We start from the raw sequence: 19,933 nt of genomic DNA on the forward strand, positions 1-19,933 counted from the left end.
CCTGCCACAACCAGACTTGGGGCCCTCAGTCTCTGATCTGAAGGACAGAAATAGCCTCGAGCCCCTCCCCCAACCCAGCCCGCACCTACTGGAATCTCAGGCTTCCTTCAGCTCTTCTGGACTCACATCATTCCTGCTCAGACAGCTCAGGGCGGGGGTGGGAAGGCAACATGGCTGCACTTCAGAGAATTCCATGCCACCCTGGCCAGGCTGCCAGAACTCGCTCTAATCCCTCCACCTGTATCTCTCAGCTCCTAGCCCTGACTACCAGTTCCACTTATCTTTCAAGGCCATCTCAAAAGCCACCTCCTTCATGAAGCCCTTCCAAATCCCCCACCTGGGTGTAAGCATCTTTCTCTGTCCCCAGAAGCCTCCCTTACGGCATTTGGCATAATCGTCCATGAAGCAGAATGATTTTTCTGCTTCACCTCAGTTTCACAGGTGCTTCTAGCTCTGCCTCCACCCCTGCCATTCTATTATTCTATGCTAGAGTGCTGTGCTCCCCCTTGTTTGCTGAATTGGGGGAGCCTAGAGCCAGAGGATGCCTGAAGGAATGCGAGCACCCCTTTAGCCAGTCATCTCTGAAACAGCACCCTTTTCCCTCTCATATTTGGAGATCTTTTAAAAGTCTGGGACCAGGGTAGTTGTGAAAGGGTCATCCCCCAAAGTCCTGCTTGGACCCCAGCCCCAGCTCCTCAGCCAGGACTCCTCTGTCTGGAGGCAAAGGACCCAAAGGATAGGCTTGGAATGAGAGGTATCCACAAACACTTGTCCTCAAAGGTCACATTTGGGGTGTCTATTCATGTGTGTGTTTTCTGGAGAGAGGGTCCCTAGCTTTCAGAAGAATCCAAAAGGGGTCTGTGAATCCTCTGAAAAGCTAAGACCTACCACAGCTAGACACTCCCCCACCCCCACCCACTTCCCTCGCCTCGAACAGTCAACCTCACTCACTTATAAATAGAAACCCTCTCTGGACATGTATCTAGAGTGACAGGATGGGCCCCGAGTTGGAGCAATGAGCGGACTCGTCACCTGCATTGTCTCTCTTGGACCGAAAGGCTCTTTTCTGTGGACCTCCCTCCTCCCCGCAACTTTCCTCTGCAGCCCAGGAGAGACCACTGAGCCACATGCTCTTCCGCTCCTTCCCACATGCTGCTGTCTCTCTTCTAGAATATGAGGTTAGTCCCTGCCCTCAGCAACCCAGATCCAGGAAGAGGTGATTAGCAATGTCCTGTGCCCCAAGACCCCCTCCTGGCAGCCTCTCCTCTCCTAGAGCGGCCTTGACCCATTGCAGACCCAGGAGGAGACAGGTTCCAGGAGACAATCTCTCTACTGAGCTCCAGCAACCTGCTGTATAGATACCGGGATGTCCCAATGGGCATCTTATACACACTGTCCTCCAGCCCAAATCTGCTCAAGCCCCAGTGTTCCCACCCCAAGCAGAAATATGGGTGTCGTTCTGACTGCCACATCCCCCCAGATATCCAATTGGTGTTGCATCCTGCAGATTCAGGCACCTGCCAGCTCTCCCCAGCCCTCTCCTCCCCTTCTCCAGGGACAGAGATGTATGAACCGCCCGGACCACTGCAGTAACCCTCTCGTTGGCCTCCCTGCCTCTTGATTCCCCCCTCCCTTCTATTCCCCACATGGTTTCCATGCACACAAACCTGCTCATATCATTGACCTGCTTAAAACCTTTGTTGAAAACCTATCACTTTCAGGACAGAATCCAAACTCCATCTATGCCTCTCAGGACCTGGCCCTGAGTTTTTTCCAAACTCATCTCTTATCACTTGCCCAACCCAGCTCCTACCCAGTGCCCCACTGATTCTGAACTCCTTATAAAACACTCCGCTTTGGTGCCTTGTGCTTCTGGCCCTCCCCCATACTGTGCCCTGTCCTCTCCCTTCACCAGCTACATCCCGCTCTTCCTTCAAACTCAGCTCCAAGGTCATGTCCTACATGGAGCCCTCCCTGAGTCTCCTCCCCAGTTTGGGTCACAGGCTGCACCTCCACGCATCCTTCTCTGACCTTGTATTAATCAAGCAAATGTGACTATTTACTTGTTGGTGACACCTTCGAGAGGAAAGACGAAGTGCCCCAGGCCCAGTGGTGTGCTGGGGCCATCCTGCACCAGCTCGGGAGGACCAGCTGTGCACATTTCTTCCCAGCTCCACATTCAGTGACATCAGATTGATAGCTTGAAGTTGGCCATGGTGGGAGCATTTACACCATGGTAATTGGCAAATGCTACAAACACTACAAATCAGGACTTCTTTTACTTTCTTTTTTTTTTTTTTAAGGGCTGATTGTTAAATATTTGTCAATATGACAGTCGCTTAGGCCCAACTCTGATGCACAGGAAATGTGTGTGTGATGGATGGACAGATGGGAAATCCACAGTGAGTTCCTTGCTCCACGTTCTACCCGCTAATGGATGGTTTAGTCCTATGCTCAACCTCCATCAGAACATGTTCTTCCTCCCTCCTCAGTGTCCTCTGTCCTTGTCGTCCTCACCAGTCCCTTTGGGAAAACCAGTCCTGCCAGTTCTCCACCAGCTGGAGAAGTGGGGAGCAGGAGAGTGTGGACAGCATGGGGTCTCCCTTGGGTAGGGTGAGGAATGACAACATGGGCGCTTTCTCTGCCAGCACGTTAGTGGACAGGAGCGTGAGAGGCATCGCTATCTCTGGCAGGGAAACTGAATGATGGATAAGGCAGGTGACAGTGGAGAGGACAGGGCTGGGGAGGGCAGCAGCACCAAGCCAGGAAGAGGGCTGGCTCCTCCCCCAGGGAAGCACCACCAACACGCTCTCCAGTGCCCCACAGTCTGATCAATACGGGATTAGTGAACACAGTCACCTCATTAAGGGCCGTGCAGGGAAACCGTGAGACTCTGCTAGCATCTGCTGTCGCTCTCCCTGGCTGTCTCTCTCAGCCCTCTTTCTCAGCTGGCTCCACCTCCCTCCTGTCTTGGAGGCTTCATCTGAGCCTGTCTCCCTGTCCCTGCCCCGTCTGTCCTCATCTGGATCTTGGTCTCCATCTCCGTCTTCAGCTCCCTCTTTTACCTCTCTTCTCTGTCACCCCTTTGTCTCTGTGCCTCCATCTGTCTCTGCCTCCTCTCCCTGAGTCTCCATCTTCCCTTTATATCTCTGTCCCTCTTGCGTCTGTGCCTCTGTCTTCCTGTCTTTATATCTGCCTCTCTCCCCTGGGGCCCTATCTTATCCTCTGCGCCCCCACCTCCCTGTCTACGTCTCCCCCTTTCTCTCTCGCCGTCTTCTCTACTGGGTTTCCACCTATATGTCTGTCTCCTTCCACGTCTCTATCTATCTCCCCGTCTGTGTCTCTGTCTCTCAGCCCCTGGGTCTCCTCACTCCCCTCCCTGCCCAACCCTTCCCCCCACCCCAGCCTGCTCAGGCTCTGGGGCCCAGATGGCGGGACTTTCACGCTGCAGTGCCTACAAGCGCAGGCCCGTGGCTGCTTCTGGGACTTCTCACCACCCCCGGCCCCCGGGCCTGCCAGGCAGCAGCCAGTCATCTGCCTGGCCTGCTCGGGCCTCCCACTCACCCCTGTGGAGCCCTCAGCAGCCAGGTATTGGGACAAACTCCTCCCTGGAGAAGACACTGTGCCATCACTGAGTGGGCACTCCTTGCTGCTAAAAGCTTGCAGGGCAAGTCCCCTGGTTTCCTCAAGAACTTGGGCAAGAAGATGCTGCAGGCACCCCTGACTGATCACTTTTACTTCCTCCCCAATGGGACATCTCACTGAAAGCCCTCTTGCTGCGGCTTCATCTGCCCTCGGTCTCTGTGACTCAGCTTCTTCCTAGTGCAAAGCCCCCACCAGCAGCATCCAGCTGGGCAAAGATTGCTGGATGCACTGAGAAGGTGGCTCCCTGGGGGATGGGCATTGACCACGGCAAGATCTGGGGTGAGAGAGAGGAGGTTAAGGTTTAGGCTTAAGGAGCCGGGATAATGGAAGGTTAGGTAGGGGCTGCCACCACCTAGGTCCCAGCAGCAGAAAATGCTGTCCTCACCAGCCTGGTGGAGCAGAGCACCTCTTCCCTGGAGGGTAGCTGAACAGGTGTGTGTACACACAGCCCCTGCCCAATGAGCCCAGACACAACACGCACACCACAGTGTTGTACACCCCACCTGCCAGTACTGCAGCAGGTGTCCTGCCCACCCTGCACCTCACCTCCACAGGGATGGAATCCGGCATAACAGGCTGGCTTGGGGGGCAGTGAAGCAAGAGGAAAGGGTGGCGATGTGGTGTGATGGTAATGGGGGAGGGGCTGGGGGGAGGGCACACCTGGCAGGACAGGGTGGTTGGGGTAAGGGCTAACTGCTCACGACATTGTGGGCAAAGAGGTCAGTGAGACAGGGGGAGGAGGCTTCTGATCCTCCTGAAAAGTGAACATCTCCTGTCTGCCCAGCCCCGGCTTGGACCTATGCTCCCCAGCCTCAACCCAGGTCCCCACTCCTTCCCCAAACTGGCCAGCTGAATCCAGGCTCCGCTCCATGGTCCCTGTCACCCCTTCCCATCCATGCAGGTGCCCCTCCACACCTCTGGCCCCTAGACGCCTCTATCTGAGATTAGTGCGAGGCTGGGGAAGCGTGGAGCCTCAGTTCCGTTCCAGGAAAGGTCGGGTTCTGATGGCCTGGTCCCCTCCCCGAGCCCCAGGGAGGCAAGAACACCCAGGAGAGAAGAGCGCAGCAGGGCTTGTGGACTGTAGCACCTGCCAGCTGCCTCCTTTCTTTTCTAAGAATCAGCCAACGGGGTGACCTAGAAGGCTTCATTAGGGGGAAGGGCTGCCTTCTGGAAGGAAGCTGTGGGGGAAGCAGCCAAACCAAGTTGTGAGGCCCCATGGTGCCTGCTCCCATCCCCAGTCAGTGTGCCGGGTGAGGGCCAGTGGGTCCCCTAGGACATCTTTTCTGTCCTTGCACAGCTATGAAAGTGAGAACAGCCTCCTCCCCCCCCAGCCTAGATCCCACTGCCTGCAGCCATTACCCCACAAAAAAAGCCTGCTCCCTCTTCCACATGACAGCCCTTCAAATATTTGAAGACAGCTCGCTTGTCCCTACTGAGCCTCCACTTCTCCTGACTAAACACCCTGGTTCTTAGAACGATTCCTCAAACGCGATAGTTTCAAGTCCCCTCACCATACTGGGCGCTCTCATCCACCTAGCACGGCCCTGCTCACAGCAAGGCTCTCAGAACAAAGACCAGCAGCAGAGAGGCTTGGCTTCATCTAGGCACAGCCACCAACCCTCCACTCCTCACCCCTACCTACACAGGCCCCCTTCTGCCTCCGGTCAATCACACCCCTAATTACTGAGTCAGATGAATGCTACAGGATCTCCCAACACCTCCCCTCCCCGCTATATCTCCTCCAAAGACCCAGATCTCTTCCAGTGACTTGTCCCTCCAAAGAGGTCCTGCCCACATCCGATGCTCATCACTCATTCACATCGTCCGAAGCCTGCCTCCTCTGGGAAGCCTTCCCAGATAGCGCATGCCCAGCTCAGACCTCGCCCCTCCTTTGGGCATACTCAGAGACTGTGTGACATTCACTGTTTTTCACCCTCCAAAGAATTCTCTCACATTGCTGCCATGTCCCTCCTGTCCTCCTCCCTGCCATGCAGGCTAGCAGCATGGAGAGAAAACATAGCACAGCGGGTAGGAGGGGAAGAAGGCAGTGGGGTCCCAGCCCCAGGGATCGTGCCCTTGCCCTACCTGCTCGTGGTACTCGATGCCCATGCTGAGTGTGTTGACCAGGATAGCAATCATGATTCCCCGACCAAAGTACTTGCTGTCCACAATCTTCCGGAAAGTGTCGCAGATCAACCTCCAGAAGGCCAGCACAGAGTTGGGCTCCACATCCAGCCCCAGTCTCCGTTGCCGCCGGCTGTGGGGGTCCCGGAGGTCACCGTGTTGGGCGTCCTGTGTGAACTCATAAACCGCCTCGCTGTCTGAGTCAGGCATCTCGTGGCCGGCGAGCTCCACCTCCCCTGCCCCAGCCCGGGCACAGTAGGGGCAGCTGTCTGGGCCACAGGCTCCACTGTCTGCCTTCAAGCAAGGGCTGGAGATCTTGCAAGAGCTTTGACAGGTGCCTGGGACAGGAGGGTAGAGGTTAGAGGCTCCAGAGATTCTTAGTTGGGGTGGCCCTTCCCTCAGAGTATAGGTGAAATGAGTAGAAGAGCTTGAGTTGGGGGTGCTGGGCACTTAGTAGGCCAGGGGTGTTGGGTGCCCTGCGGTGTGGGCAATCTGGAGCAACAGAATGCCACCAAATGCCAATAGTATCCCCTTAACAGTCACTGCTGGGGTGTCCTAGGGTCAGGCAAGTGGTCTTGATGTCCTCTGAGATCCTGGGCAGCTCTTATGTCCTAGGAAAACTCCAGCAAGGAGCCTAGATCATCCCTATGTCCCAGGGAAGCCAGCCCTGCGTCGACACTGCTCTGAGCAGTATTTATTTTCCAAAGGATTCTTGAGACACACACCCACACTCGTGTACATACACACATCAGACACACACACGTGCACAAGATAGATACTTCATGTACGTAAACACATGTACTGTGTACACACATGTACTATTTGCATACCCCACATCACGTACATCCAAACACATGGGTACACAGACACGTACACATCACACAATGCACATGTACCAGGCACGTGCAAACACGGGCACACATATACAGCAGATAAGAGCCCCACTCCTGTGTGCAAACACATGCACCTACTCACATCAGACACATGTGTATACACACATGAACACCAGACACATGTAAGTACACACAAACACACACTGGACACCTCCATACACACATACACATACACCAGACTGTGTGCGTGTGTGAGCACACAGTGACCTATCCCAAGATATCAATGTCAATTTAAATCTAAATTGGATCACAGACTATGAAAGCTGAAAGGAACCTCAGGGACCAACCAGGGAAAGCCTGTATGGGAAGGGCCCAGCCCCTCGTAGGCATCCAACACTGTTTCCCCTTCTGACTGCACAGGGGAGGACATCCATAAGCATCTACTGATAATGACGGTCCCAGCCCTGCCTTTTCTAGAGGGGGGGAAAGAAAACGTGCATGAGTGTGTGCATGCGACTGGCTCGTGTCCAATGGGAGGGTAGTGGAAGAGCTGGCACAAGAACCCTTCGCACTGCATTCTGTGATAGCACCTTCCTGTCCCAGCCCACATTCCCACATAGCATCCCACAAATACATCATTTCTCCCACGTGCCAAATCCTTCCTGAAACGCAGGCCCTCTTCTGTAGTTACAGTGAGTCTGTCTGCGGAGGACTACCCGCCACCCCTGTCTGACTGGGGGACGCCACAGGCAGCGAGCATCTCACTTTCCCTATGACACTGGGTGTACCTCCCATCAGATTAACAGCTCCCTGAGGACTTGCTGCTCCAGGCCCCTGGTCTCCCTATGGGGAGGGAATGGGACTCATGTTTACAAGAGTCCCCTTAGTATGCAGCACAGTGCTGGCCACGGGCATATACCACTTCCCCTCTGAGCCTTGCAACAAGGGGTATGGAGTGTGGGCCTCACAGTCAGAGATGGTCCTGAGTCCACCCCTCACCGACGGCACAAATTTGGACAAGTCATACAACATCTCTGAGCCTCCTTTCTCTTAGCAGTAAAATGGGGACAGTAAGAAAGCTTATCACCTAAACTGTTTGAAGGAGCCAATGGGATTCTGCCTGAAAAGCACGTGACAGGCACATAGCAATGCATCAATGAATGTTAGGTATTATTGCAAACAGCGCAGAGCAGAGCATATAGCAAGTGCTCATTACATGATGGTTATTATTATTACAATATGAGAATTATGATTCTCATTTCAACAGATGAGAAAATTATGGCTCAAAAAAAGCAATATGCTTGGTTAAAGGTCCCAAGGCTGTGAATGGCAAAATGGGAATCCAAGCCCAATCCTCTGACTCCAGACCCCTGGTCCTCTCTGGAACACCACCTGGCCCTCAGTTGAAGGGCACCAACATGCCCCCACCCAGAGTTCTCACCTGTACTCTGTGTCTCTAGCAGCTTGTGCATGGAGCTGTAGCGCTCAGGTGGGATGTTGAGGCTGGTGAGGGTGGGGGGTCCAGAAGTGGGGGCTACCTCCATGAGTGCCTTCTCCTTCAGCATCTCAGGTGGCGGGCTGGTGTGCACAGTGGGGTACACCTTCCCGCTGCTCACAGTCCTGCCTGACGCCTCAGATGGTGACCTGGGAGCGGGTGCCTGGCAGCGGACTGGCTCCAAGTGGCAGTCAGCATGGTAGAAGCTGTGCACAGCCTCTGCACCCCCCGGAGGGCCCCCTGAGAGGGCAGGTGTTGAGGGCGGTGGCAGCATGAGCCGGCGGGACCCGTTGGCATCCCTGTCCTGGATCTCTGGGCTGGCCCGGGGGCCCCGCAGTGTCCCATTGCCCAGGTGGTAGTGGTGGTGATGGTGGTGGTGGTGGTGCACCAGGTGATGGACAGATGGGCGGCGGTGGGAGCGTGAGCAGCTGCTGCTGGGCTGGGGCTCCTGGCCCCCATGGGGTGCTGGGCTGCTCAGCAGCCCAGCCCGAATGCCTGCTGCCCGGGAGACCTGGGCCAGCCTGCGGGCTGCCTTACGGAGGATGTACACAAGGTACTTGAGCAGCTCCTCGTAGCAGCTGCCGGGCTCAGAGAAGCTGGCCAGGGTGCTGGCGTTGGACAGGAACCGCACGCGCTGCTCCCGCATCAGCTGGCTTTCCCGCTGCTTGGTCTCTGAGAACTGCGTGGCAATCACCACCAGGCACAGGTTGATCATGAAGAAGGAGCCCACCTGTTGGGGTGGGGACAGTGAAAGGAGATGTCCTGAAGAAAAGAGAATCACAATGCCTGCTGCCAAGTAATGAGCACTTCCCATGTGCCAGGCACTGGGCTTAATAGCTGTCATTTTATTCTCATGACTGTCTCAAGAGGTGACATTTTTATTATCTCTATCTGAGGGTTGAGGAAACTGAGGCTCAGAGAGGCTGAGGAATTTGCCCAAGATCATTCCATTAATGCACAACAAAGCTAAAACTTGATCCAAACTCTATGGAATTCCAAAGTATGGCTATTGGTCCTGATGCTACCCTGCAAGGCGTATCTCCCAAACTCCCTGCCCCTAAATATGCTCATCTGCGCAGATCCTGAGTACTCCTCCCCAATTCCCACTAGGAGTAGAGAAGGCTGTGAAAATGAATGCAGTCTCAGGACATGGAGTTTTCGCATTGGATTGAGCCTTAGAGATCTTGGCAAAAAACTTGTGCACAATACTCCTGCTTCTGGTACCAATTCCAGCTGCGTGACCTTGAGTGAGACCCTTAACCATGGGGCCTCAGTATCTTCATGACCACTGGCCTTGCCTGTATCTCTTTTCCTGTGCCTCTCCTCTTCCCCAGCCAAGCGAAGGGCTGAACCCTGAACCCTACAGACTGGCCAAGCTGCCACTCTGACTTACCCACGCTTCTCCATTCCCACCTCCATGCCTCAGTTTCCCCAGGATTCGGGGGCAACCATTGCTTGGACAATAATCCAGAATGAAGGAAATGAATATTTATGGTGACGAAGCAGTTTTTTTTTTTTCTAGATTGTGTCCTAGTAATTATGATAATTAGTTTCACTAGTGTGATTCCAGAAAGCTGTTTGGAAAGATTTTTCAGGGGGTGTGTGGGAGGGTGGAAACTAGGCCCTTAACCCCCTCCCCCCACCCCGTCTTCTTCCTTCTCCCTTCCCTATGCCCAGGGAGAGCAGCATAGTGAAAAGACTAGGCTTCCCACAGGCACCAGCCATGCCACCCCAGGTGCTGGTGGGAGATGGGAACAGGCCTGGAGCCTGGCCTGGCCACTCTTTCACACTAGGAAACATTACAGGGCAGGAGCGGGTGGCCTTGAGGACTTGTTCTTTCTCAGGACCTACCTGCTGTCTCTCACTCACCAAGAGCTACCTTATTTTGTCTCCACCTCTCTCTGGAGCTTGTCCTGAATCCTGACTACATCTTAATCTCTTTTTCTCAATATCTGTCCATCTGTCAGGCTCTGTCATTGGCCTCTTGGTGACATGGAAAAAGGGCTAGACTTGGAGTCAGTAGCCTGGGGCTGAATTTTCAGCTCCGGCCACTCAGGCTGGTGAACAAGCTCTCTAAAGCTTAGAGTTCTCCGTTAGGGGCTGGGACCACAATCCCTGTGCACGGCCCCTCACAGGGACCAGGAAGATTCAGCAGGCAGCAGATGCTATAGCACATATCAGCAGTGATGCCCCACTCAGCGAGATTAATCCACAGCATATGGGACGCCCACAATGGGGTCAGACAAATGAGGAAACGTTGGTTTCCTCATCTGTAAAGTGGAAACGGTAACAAGATCACGGTGAGGATTGAATGCACCAGCACATAACGAGTGCTTAGAGAAGGGACTGGTGCATGGTAAGTGCTCAATAAATACTAGCTATAAGTAGCAGCAATTAAATTGTTAACTGTGAATGGTAGTGACTTAAACTATTACATGCTGCTACTTTTGCCTCTGTCTTCTGTCCTCATTAAGCCTTGGAACTTCTGAGCTGGAGGGAACAAGAGATCACGCAGTGTTTCTCAACACTGAATGATGGGAATTTGGGGTGGAACAATGCTTTGTTTGCAGGATGTTTCAGGATGTTTACCATCTCCTGCCTACTCCCCAACAAAGTGCCAATACTGCTCTACTAGTCCTTGTGAAAAACAGGACCATCCTTTGTCACTTCCAAATGCCCTCTGGGAGAGGTAGTATCACCCTACAGTCGAGAACGACCGATTTTACTGATGAAAAAATGGAAGTCCAAGGTTGGACTGGGGGTCTCGTAGGGAATGACTTGCCCAGGGTCCTAAGTGGTAGTAAATGATAGTCAGGCCTTAACCTTGGATTTCTCTCCTTACTCCTCTTGACAGGTGCCTTCTCTGCCTGCATCTCAATGAGACTTGTCGTGAAAGCTAGAACTTCAGACTGAGCAAACTTTCCCCTCTCTGGACTTCCCCAACCCATTTCCCCAGAATCCCCCATCCCCTCAGGGGCCTGAGGAATCACTCACGATGATGAGGAGGATGAAGTAGATGAAGTTGTAGAAGGAATGAGCATCCATCACAAAGTACATGATGTCGACCCAGCCCTCCAGCGTGATGACCTGAGGAGGTGGCAGAGGGGCAGGCTGACTCTGGGCCCCCTAAAGTCTCCTGCAGTCTCCTCCAGAGGCCCTGGCCCCATCCCCACCCTGAGAACTTGGACTGTGTCCTGGTGCTTGCGTTCTGGGGACTCTCCCAGCGCCCAGGCTGCCCCACCTGGAAGATGGCGATCCAGGCATAGCCGATGTTGTCGAAGTTGATGGCGCCCTTAAAGGGGTTGTGCTCCCCCGCGGAGCAGTTGGTGTAGTACTGGTTCCAGTTGACACAGGTCGTGTTGCTGGAGCTGTTGTAAGCCTCGTAGTCCAAGCCGCAGGGCGGGCCGCCACCCCCCTCCCCTCGAAGGGTGGGCACGCTCCTACAGGAGCGCATGCCATTCTCCCGCGGCTGGGAGCAGATGAAGGGGTTCTCGTCTTCGTTCTCGGTCTGATAATAGCGCTCCAAGTCCACGCTCAGGGGGCTGTGGAGGGGACAGGGGTGAGGCTGAGAGCAGGTATCCCAGGGAGAGGGCCGCACTGAGGCACGCAGGGTAAGCAGGGCAGGGAACAGAGATGGGGCAAGCACCAGGTAGGTGCAAGGATTTGTGGGTGTGGATGGGGAGTGTGAGGACTGAGTATGAAACTCCAGAGTCAGGATGTTGGAGGTTACATCCTAGAGCAGTGGTTTTGCAATGTGGCCACACAGTAGGCTCACTGAGGAGCTTATAAAAATCTCCTCGTTCAGGCTGAACCCCAAACCAATGAAATCAGAATCTGTGGGGATGGGACCCAGGCCTCAGTATTTTTTAAGCTCCCAAGTGACTCCAACGTGTAAGTTGGAAAACCAGACATGTCACTGATATGAGAACAGATATGTCAATAGCAACAGGGACTGAGGGTGGTCCCAGCTCCACAACCACTCCAAGGTCACCCCACCCCATGAGCTACTCACAGGCTAAAGTTCTCGGGCAGGAAGCATCGGTTCCGAAGCAGCCCTGCCCATAGCTGGACTCCCACGATGCCAAAGATGAAGAAGACGAAGAAACAGAGCAGCAGAACGTTGCCCAGCATGGGCAGCGTGTCCAGCAGCAGTGTGACGAGGATGCGCATGCCTGTGGGGGCAGAAGCCACGCTGGGGGCGCCAGGTTGGCTGGCCTAGGCTGACAGCACCCCCAAAGAGCTCCCACTAGGGCCTCTGAGGCTAAGACAGCCTGGCTCAAGCTGGAGGGAAGACCAGTACACACCTCTAACTCAGCAGGCGGCCCTTGCAGCCACTAATCCCTCCCCACTATCCCTCTTGCCACACCCCCACCCATTAAACAGTGGGCGGAACCACCAAAGATAAGCCAGAGTAACCTCAGTTTCCAAAGCACCCTCTTGTGACACATCCCACCTAACTGTCCCAACATCATCACAGCACAGATATTGCCCCTAATTTATAGACGAGAATCGAGACTCAGAGAACTGATACGATTTGTCCAATACCACAGAGCTGCTACATGTAGGTGCCAGGACTTAAACCAGGTTTTCTGCTCCTAAATCTCATTACATATATACACACATACATACAACACACATACACACATACACACACACACTCCCCTTCTACTTCTTGCTCTCACCAGACAGTCTGCTGACTTTCCTATCACCACTGCAGTCATTAGGGAAACTGAGGCAGAGAACTCTAAGAAGGATGTTAGCAGACAGGAATCTCACTTTAAGATCCAGGCCCTCAGCAGGGGCCAAGATGCCCTGTGCTCTACCACGGTTCTCAGCTCCCTGCCCTGAGTCTACTCTCTGCGTGATTCAGATCCCCACACCAGGGCCTGAGAGGCCACAAGGCTGTCTTCTCAGGTGGCCTTCAATTAACAACCCCCTCCCTGGGGAAAGCCACCACAACCCTGCCCCAATAAGCCCTGTGAGGGATGCTGCCCTCCCTCCTCGCTCCAGGTCTAGGACCAACTATCCCACAAGGTCTGAACCAGCCTCCCGGCCACCAAGGCACTATCAAGCACAAAGACCTATAATGGCCGGTTTTGATCCCCAAAGCACCACTCATTGTCCCCTGTCCCCTCCATGGAAAAAGCTTCTAAGCAGCAGCTAATTAACCCTCTTAGCGACTGCAGCCGCCCTTTGCAGCTCAGTGTTCCTCACTCAGTCCCTCTCCCCACCCTCTCCAGCCCATTCTCCTTCAGCTCCTCGGTGCTCCAACTGAGATCAATTCCTCAGGGTTTGCATTAAGGGAATTACACTGGTGGTTAGACAGAGGCCTATAAATCTGCCAGCCATCGCCTAGGGCAGGAGAGGAGGTGAAGGCATGCCGTCTCAGGAGCTCCTGCTAACACCAGCACACCCCAGTGCCTGGGGGACACTCTGAGCAGCTCTGCCCACCCAGAGGCAGCTGCATCACACACAGAGGTACATACATGCACGTGTGTGCACACACACACGTGCACAGCAAAGGGGGCTGTTGTTACATCAGGCACAGAAACCCGCTCTCCCCCCTCCCCGCCCCACTCCTGGGACTGCAGTAGAGACCATCTGCAGCTTGTGTAGGTTGGGGAGTTACAAAGGGGGCCCGAGCACGGGTGGGGGGCAGGATGTAGGGGAAGCTAGAACTGCCAAAGCTTCGCTGGCTCGGGAAACCAATGCGGTTTAATTTAGATAATGGTCCCGGCAGTCAGTTACTGCAACGGATTGGAAGGAGGTGGGAAGGAGGAGGAAGGGTATACAGGCAGGAGCATGAGGCATGGAGTGGCCTTGTCTTGAGAGAAGTCATGCTCAGCGAGACCAGTGTGGTCTCACCAATGAGAACCAGATAGCGTGATAGGCTGTCCTGGCTAGAAAAGGCCATAGAGCTTTGCGCCTACTCCTCCTGGCCTGCCAGCCTCCTTACCCCATCCCCATCACCCCTATTCCAGGGGAAGGAGTAGTCATTTAGCTGAAGGGAAGGGGTCATCTGAGACTTTTTTGAGACTCTTACTCCAAATCAGACTAAAATGAGGGAGAAGGATCTTTTCAGATAATTCTCACAGTGCCACAGCCCAGAGTGGGGGCTTTGTTTGGCTCCAGTGACCCCCAGCTCCCCACTGAGCCCTTCCCTGATGGGGTCTGCGTCAGAGTGCCAGGTCCTGATGAGGCCTGTGAGCGGTCAGGAGGTCAGGGTAAGGGTCTGAGATTTCCATATTTCCTCTTGGGACTCTCCTTCCAGGGGCTGAGGGCTGAGGGGTCACTCACTGGGCACCCGGTTAATGGCCCTGAGCGGTCGCAGCACACGGACTGTCCTGACAGCTGAGAAGCTGACGTTCTGCAGGTCCAGCGAATACTCCAGCATCCTGCAGGGAGGGGCCCAAAGGGAGGCCCTTTGAGTCTGAGGCCGCCATCGGGGTCAAAAGAGGTCAATGAGGAATCTTGCTGCAGAGGGGCAGCACGACCTCTGACTCTTCCCCCTCCTCCACCCAAGGACCCTGAAGAGGGAGTGGATGGAGGGGCCGTGGATTCAGGGGAGTACAGGCTGGAGTGCTGCAGGCAGGATAGCCTCGGACCCTTAGTGGACAGCCAGGGAGAAAGCAGTGCTGTTGGTGGGCTGGGGGCAGGGGCCAGGCCTAAGACTCTGGCGCTGGGAAAGGGACTGATCTGATCCATTGCTTGCCCACCCCCAGCCTAGGCCCTCACCCTGCAATAACGATGAAAAAGTCCAGCCGGTTCCAAGTGTCTCCCAGGTAACACTTTTTCCCAAAGATTCCCAAGGCTACCATCTTCACCACCATCTCCACAGCGAAGAAGGCAAAGATGAAGTCATCAAAGGCCTGATGTGGGATGAGAGGCTGCTGAAACTGAGAAGGGGGTAGGGGAGCACCCCTCACCCCCACCACAGGGTCTCTTGCAGAGGAGGGGTCAAGGTTATTAAAATCAGGAGCTTCCCCCTTTCCCCTACCACACACACACTCACCTGCAGGATCCGGCAGCGCTGGGAGTCACAGGCGATGTCTTCACATGGCCGGAACATGCCCAGAGTCACACAGTTGAGAAGGATGACCAACATGCTGATACGCTCAAACCAGGTAAACGGGTGGTCAAGGAAACAGATGTCAAGGGCTGGAGCAGAGCCCAGGCCCCCCACCTCCCCTCTGGCACCCCTGCTTCTTGACCTCCCCACCCCATTTGACACGTAACCAGGTGCAAAGAGAAGGCCCTGGCCCAGCACCACTTTGGTCACCTCACCCCTCTGGACCCAGCTTCCTCATCTGTAAAGTGAGAAAAGCCACAAATACCCTGACTATTTGCACAAGCCATTTTGGGGATAAAATCGATCACACTTATGGAAATGCCAGACACCAAGAGTTTGCTGTTCAATCTGAATCTCATTCTCCTTACCTCCCAGGGAAGATGTGAGAAGCAAATGAGATAATGTGCGTGAATGTGTGACACAAACCTAGTCAGATTATGTCTGCCTTGCAGTTTACCAAGCACTTTCACACCATGCCACATTTGATGCTTACAACAGCCTCGTGAAGTATCTGGAGATCATTTTCTTCCCTAGAACCCAAGGAAACCAAGGCCCAGAAAGCCAAAGTCATGTGCTGAAGGTCACAGGAGAAGCCAGGATGAGACTGAGGTTTCTAAGTTCCTGACCTGGGATAGCTGCTTCCATGCTGCTCAGGCATGTAGGGAAGGAGCTGTCACAAACGTGCTGGCACCAGACAGGAAGCAGAGTCAGATGAGAGGGTTCACGGCTTCATCACAGCTTTGGAGCCTGAGGCTGCCTCTTCTACTTACTCCCAGGTACATCTATCCCCCTGACCTCTCAAAGACCTCAGATGGCCTTTAGACACAGTCAGACATTTAAATAATGAGGACCTACTACACATCATGCCCTGTGCTAGACACAAGCCCCAAGCCTGTGCAGAGCGGACAGTATCCTGCACACACAAACTGGGCCACCATCACACCTTCTTGTGACTTCCAGCAAAGCCTCAGCCCAGACCAACTAAAACAAACTCTGTTCTGCAGCAATGGGGAGAGAGGAGTCTTTCTAAACTCTGAGTCTTTCCACATAGTGGATTTTACTAAAGCACTCGCCTCCATTCTATCAATAGGTACAAAAGAGTCTTAGAACGTTCTGGGAACCAAACTCACAACCAAACAACCAAGCATCCTTTTTTTCTCAAGGAAAATATGAAGGAGTCGGGAAGAGCAAAGAGGCTGGAAACAAGCAGAGAGTGGGGTCTGGGGAAAGTAGGCCTAAGGGATGGAGGGAGAGTGTCATGGCAGCCCACAGCAGGACCCACTGAGTCAGATGAAGTGGGGGTGGAGAGGCCCAGAGTAGATGGGATCTTCCTGTTATAACCTGACTTCTGGAGTAAGAAGCCAAAGACCCAACAACTTTTCTCCCAGCTGTTCCCAGCCACACCCCATCTTCTGTCCTGAACCTCAGATATGTCCCCTTCCCAAAAGCTCATTATTACTTCAAGCCCCTCGTGGCCCTCTTACCCCTCCTGTGACCCAGGCCCTTTTCCCTTAGACTCACATCACTTCCCACCAACAGGTACCAATTGTCCCAAGGCACTGCAATTTCCCTAATCTCCACCTCCTCACAAGAATATATATGTGTATATATAAGTTCTAGGTTTTGGGGGTAAGTAGATAAAGTGGGAAATACAAAGCGCTCTGTTTCCATGGAGCTGTTTTCCTGAGTGGAACTGGAGCTCAGTGGATCTTTCCCTAGAATAGGGGTTGACCAGGGGTTACCCTGAAAAAAGGGGGACAGGGAGGGACCTCCCTTGGATCCATCATTTGGAAAGGGAAAGACACAATTACCCCCAAGAACTGGTCTGCTTTCCCCAAGCTACCTCCCTCCTCTCCTCTGTAGGGAGGGACTCATGTGAGCAGATACGTTACACGAGGAAAGACAGGCAGTTCTCCTGGGAAGAGGGGCTCCTGGAACACCTGTGTGGATCCTTCTAATGGGAGTGCCTGGCATGTGGCAGATGGTCAATACATGGGAAGGAAGACTGAATGAATGAATGAATGAATGAATGAGTCAATCAATTAATCGATTAATCTCCCTGCCTAGAAGCCGGCTGTAGTGTCCCGTTCATGTTTTCCTGCCTTATTTGCCTTGATAGTGATGAACTGATGATAATTATGGGAAAAGAAGAAGGTGCAGAAGTACCACCGTAGGGGAGCTGTCCTGCCTGTCCCCACTTTACACATGCTTACGCTGGGGCCTCTTATAGACAGAGTCTGCCAGCTCTTAACCACAGAAGCCCCTTCTCAAGTGCCCCCTTGGAAATTCAGCTTAATTCCAGGCACATCCGTCCCTCTGTACTTCCCTCTTTTCCTTATAGGTAAACATAAATGGACAGGGAGACACCAAGGCACAGGAAAATTTGGGACAATTTGAACTGAGGAATAATTAATGGGGGTGGGGGAGTCCTTCACCCTTCTCAGGGTAGGGCTCGTTTCCTTGGGAACATGGCCGTATGTCACTGTGTGATGTTCCTCTGTTGCTATAACAACAGAAAGATGTGTCACCAGGTGGTGTGGATTCGTTGCCATGGTAATTAAAGCCCCTCCACACACACATGAACTCCCCTTACCCAGGCTGCTGTCTTGTCTTCAAGCAGGGAAGGGGAAGCAGAGAGACCCACAGGTTATCAGGTTGGGGGGAAACCATGTGACAAATCTCCATGGCAACCAAGGGAACGGGGGACACTGGTTGCCATAGTGACTATGAGAGACCTGTGCAGTCATATGTCTACTGTTGCTATGGTGACTGTCCGGGCTGGAGTGGATCCCAAAGGGGGAGGTGGGTAGGAGACGGGAGGATCTTTCTTTTCCCCACAACCCACCATCAAAAGCAGAGAAAAAGGAAATGGCAGGGCAAGGAACCCCACTTTATCCCCCCTCCTCTTCTCCCCCCCGGGAGAGAGAACTAGAGCATGTTATCTGCACAAACTGAGTCCTCTCCATGGGGCTTTATCTAGAGCCCTAGCCTAGCCTGGCAGCTGCAAGGCAGAGGGAGGTAGGGAGAGGAGGGAGGAGGGCTGGGGCACCTCCAGAGGCATAGGGGCTCTGAGCAGAGAATGACTGGGAAGGGAAGCAGGCCCTCTAGCAGGCCCCCATTCCCCACTAGGAACCTGGAAACCTGAGACTGAGTAAGAAATCAACCTGGACCCAGGAGTTCCGGCCTCCTAATACTTGGTGGGAAGGTGGGGTGGTGTTCTCACCCACCCCATGGAGAGGCTGGTGTCTATGGGATTCAGCATTCCCCAGGGTCGGGTAGTATATAGGGGCTCAGCGGTAAGCCTCCTGCTAGGAAGCAGAAAGGGGGATTCCCCCACAGAGCCCCCACTCCCACGTCTGTTTCCCAATGGTCTCCCTGCCATGGCTCCAGCATGTGGGTGTGTGGGGAGAGAGGTTTCCAGCTGAACTGAAAACTGAAGCCTGAAGAAAGGCAGCCGGCCCCAGGGCCCCACCCAGAGACAGAGACGTGAGACAGAGACACAAGAGAGCTGGCCTGCTGGAATCTTTGGAGGGGAAATAGGCCAGAAATCTGATTCAAATGTCTGTGACTGTGCGTGTGTGTGCGTGTGTGTGTACATGTCTGCATGTGTGAGCAGTTGTGTCTGTCGCCATCCTGGCTGAGGCAGGCAGGGTGGGGTAAGAACTGGGGCGGGAGCAGACGAGGGGTGAGTGGGGCTGTGTGGTGGGGGTAATCCCAGGAATGGCTCCAACTGGCACTGCAGGTGATGGGGAGTCCCCCAACAGTTCCATGGAGCAGAGTGGGTGTGTGACCCAGAAGGAATGTGGGACTGGGACAGAAAGAGAGGGGTGGGGGGACTGTGGCCCCCTAGTCCTATTCAATTCCCCAGCCCCAGCCCTTCTCTGTAGAATCCCCTCTGGAGAGCCTTGAGTTTGAAAATGAGAGGAGGGCATTGGCGAGGAGTCAGAAAGAACACCCCCCTCTCATTTCCTCTGAGGACCAAAATGGAGATTTCTCCCTAGGTAAGAGAAACAGGCAAACTTGGGGCACTGGGACAGTGGCAAGGAAAGCTCCAGAAATTCCGGATGCCCCCTCCCCTTCAGATACACACACTCAGACACACACAGTGACGCAGTCGCACACTCACACTCACTTCTGGAAACCATTAGTGCTCCTACCCATTCAGGCCCCCCTTCTCCTCCTCCCCCCCCCCCCCCCTGGCAGGCTCCCCTCTCCCCCTCTGGCCCCCCTCCCCCTCTCGGCATCCCAAATGCCAGCCTGTGATTTCCAAATGAGAAAAAGCTGTGCTGGGCTCTGAGCTTGGAGAAACTCCTACACAAACTTCCAGATGTGACACAACAGCCGGAGAGGGAATGCTCAGGATCTTCTCAGGAGGGGAAACGCACTCCCTCACACTTGAAGAAACACATACTGGAAAGTCCACCACACTTCCCCAGACTTGAGAGGAGGGAGGCCTTTCCGACTCTGAATTGACTGTCTAGGAGCATCCCTGGTCTCCCCATTACCAAAATATGCACTTCCCAGCCTTCTTTTTGCTGCCCCCACCCCCACCACACACACGCGCGCACACACACACACACACACACACTACCACCACTTCTACCTGGGTCTAGATCTCCTCTCTAGGAAACCTGGTCTCTTAAAGAAGCTAAGAGAGGAGGGGGGCTGAGAAGGATGCCAAGAAAAGTCTAACTGGCTTCAGTTAGACTTTTTTGTGGGGGAGGTGTCCTTCCGTCCCTCAGGCTCAGAGGTGCAGAGAGAAAGAAA

General features: G+C 54.0%; 1 protein-coding gene across 14 annotated transcripts in view; it reads right to left on the bottom strand.

Annotated features, from left to right (window-relative positions):
- CACNA1G (calcium voltage-gated channel subunit alpha1 G) overlaps positions 1–19,933 on the bottom strand; it is a 62,330-nt gene that overhangs the window by 39,328 nt on the left and 3,069 nt on the right. For 10 of the 14 annotated variants that reach the window (XM_023533556.1, XM_023533564.1, XM_023533557.1 and 7 more), the window contains exons 2-9: positions 15,110–15,221; positions 14,833–14,966; positions 14,395–14,492; positions 12,110–12,269; positions 11,339–11,639; positions 11,092–11,184; positions 8,044–8,827; positions 5,731–6,107 (exon numbers count right to left, since the gene is read on the bottom strand). In XM_023533556.1, coding sequence (XP_023389324.1) covers positions 5,731–6,107; positions 8,044–8,827; positions 11,092–11,184; positions 11,339–11,639; positions 12,110–12,269; positions 14,395–14,492; positions 14,833–14,966; positions 15,110–15,221 — 2,059 coding nt within the window. Of the gene's footprint in view, positions 1–5,730; positions 6,108–8,043; positions 8,828–11,091; positions 11,185–11,338; positions 11,640–12,109; positions 12,270–14,394; positions 14,493–14,832; positions 14,969–15,109; positions 15,223–19,933 lie in introns of those variants that run through there. The other 4 variants (XM_023533555.1, XM_023533559.1, XM_023533560.1 and 1 more) reach the window with 3 other exon arrangements.

Source organism: Pteropus vampyrus, unplaced genomic scaffold (genome assembly GCF_000151845.1).
Source record: "Pteropus vampyrus isolate Shadow unplaced genomic scaffold, Pvam_2.0 Scaffold104, whole genome shotgun sequence".
NCBI classification, from domain to species: domain Eukaryota; kingdom Metazoa; phylum Chordata; class Mammalia; order Chiroptera; family Pteropodidae; genus Pteropus; species Pteropus vampyrus.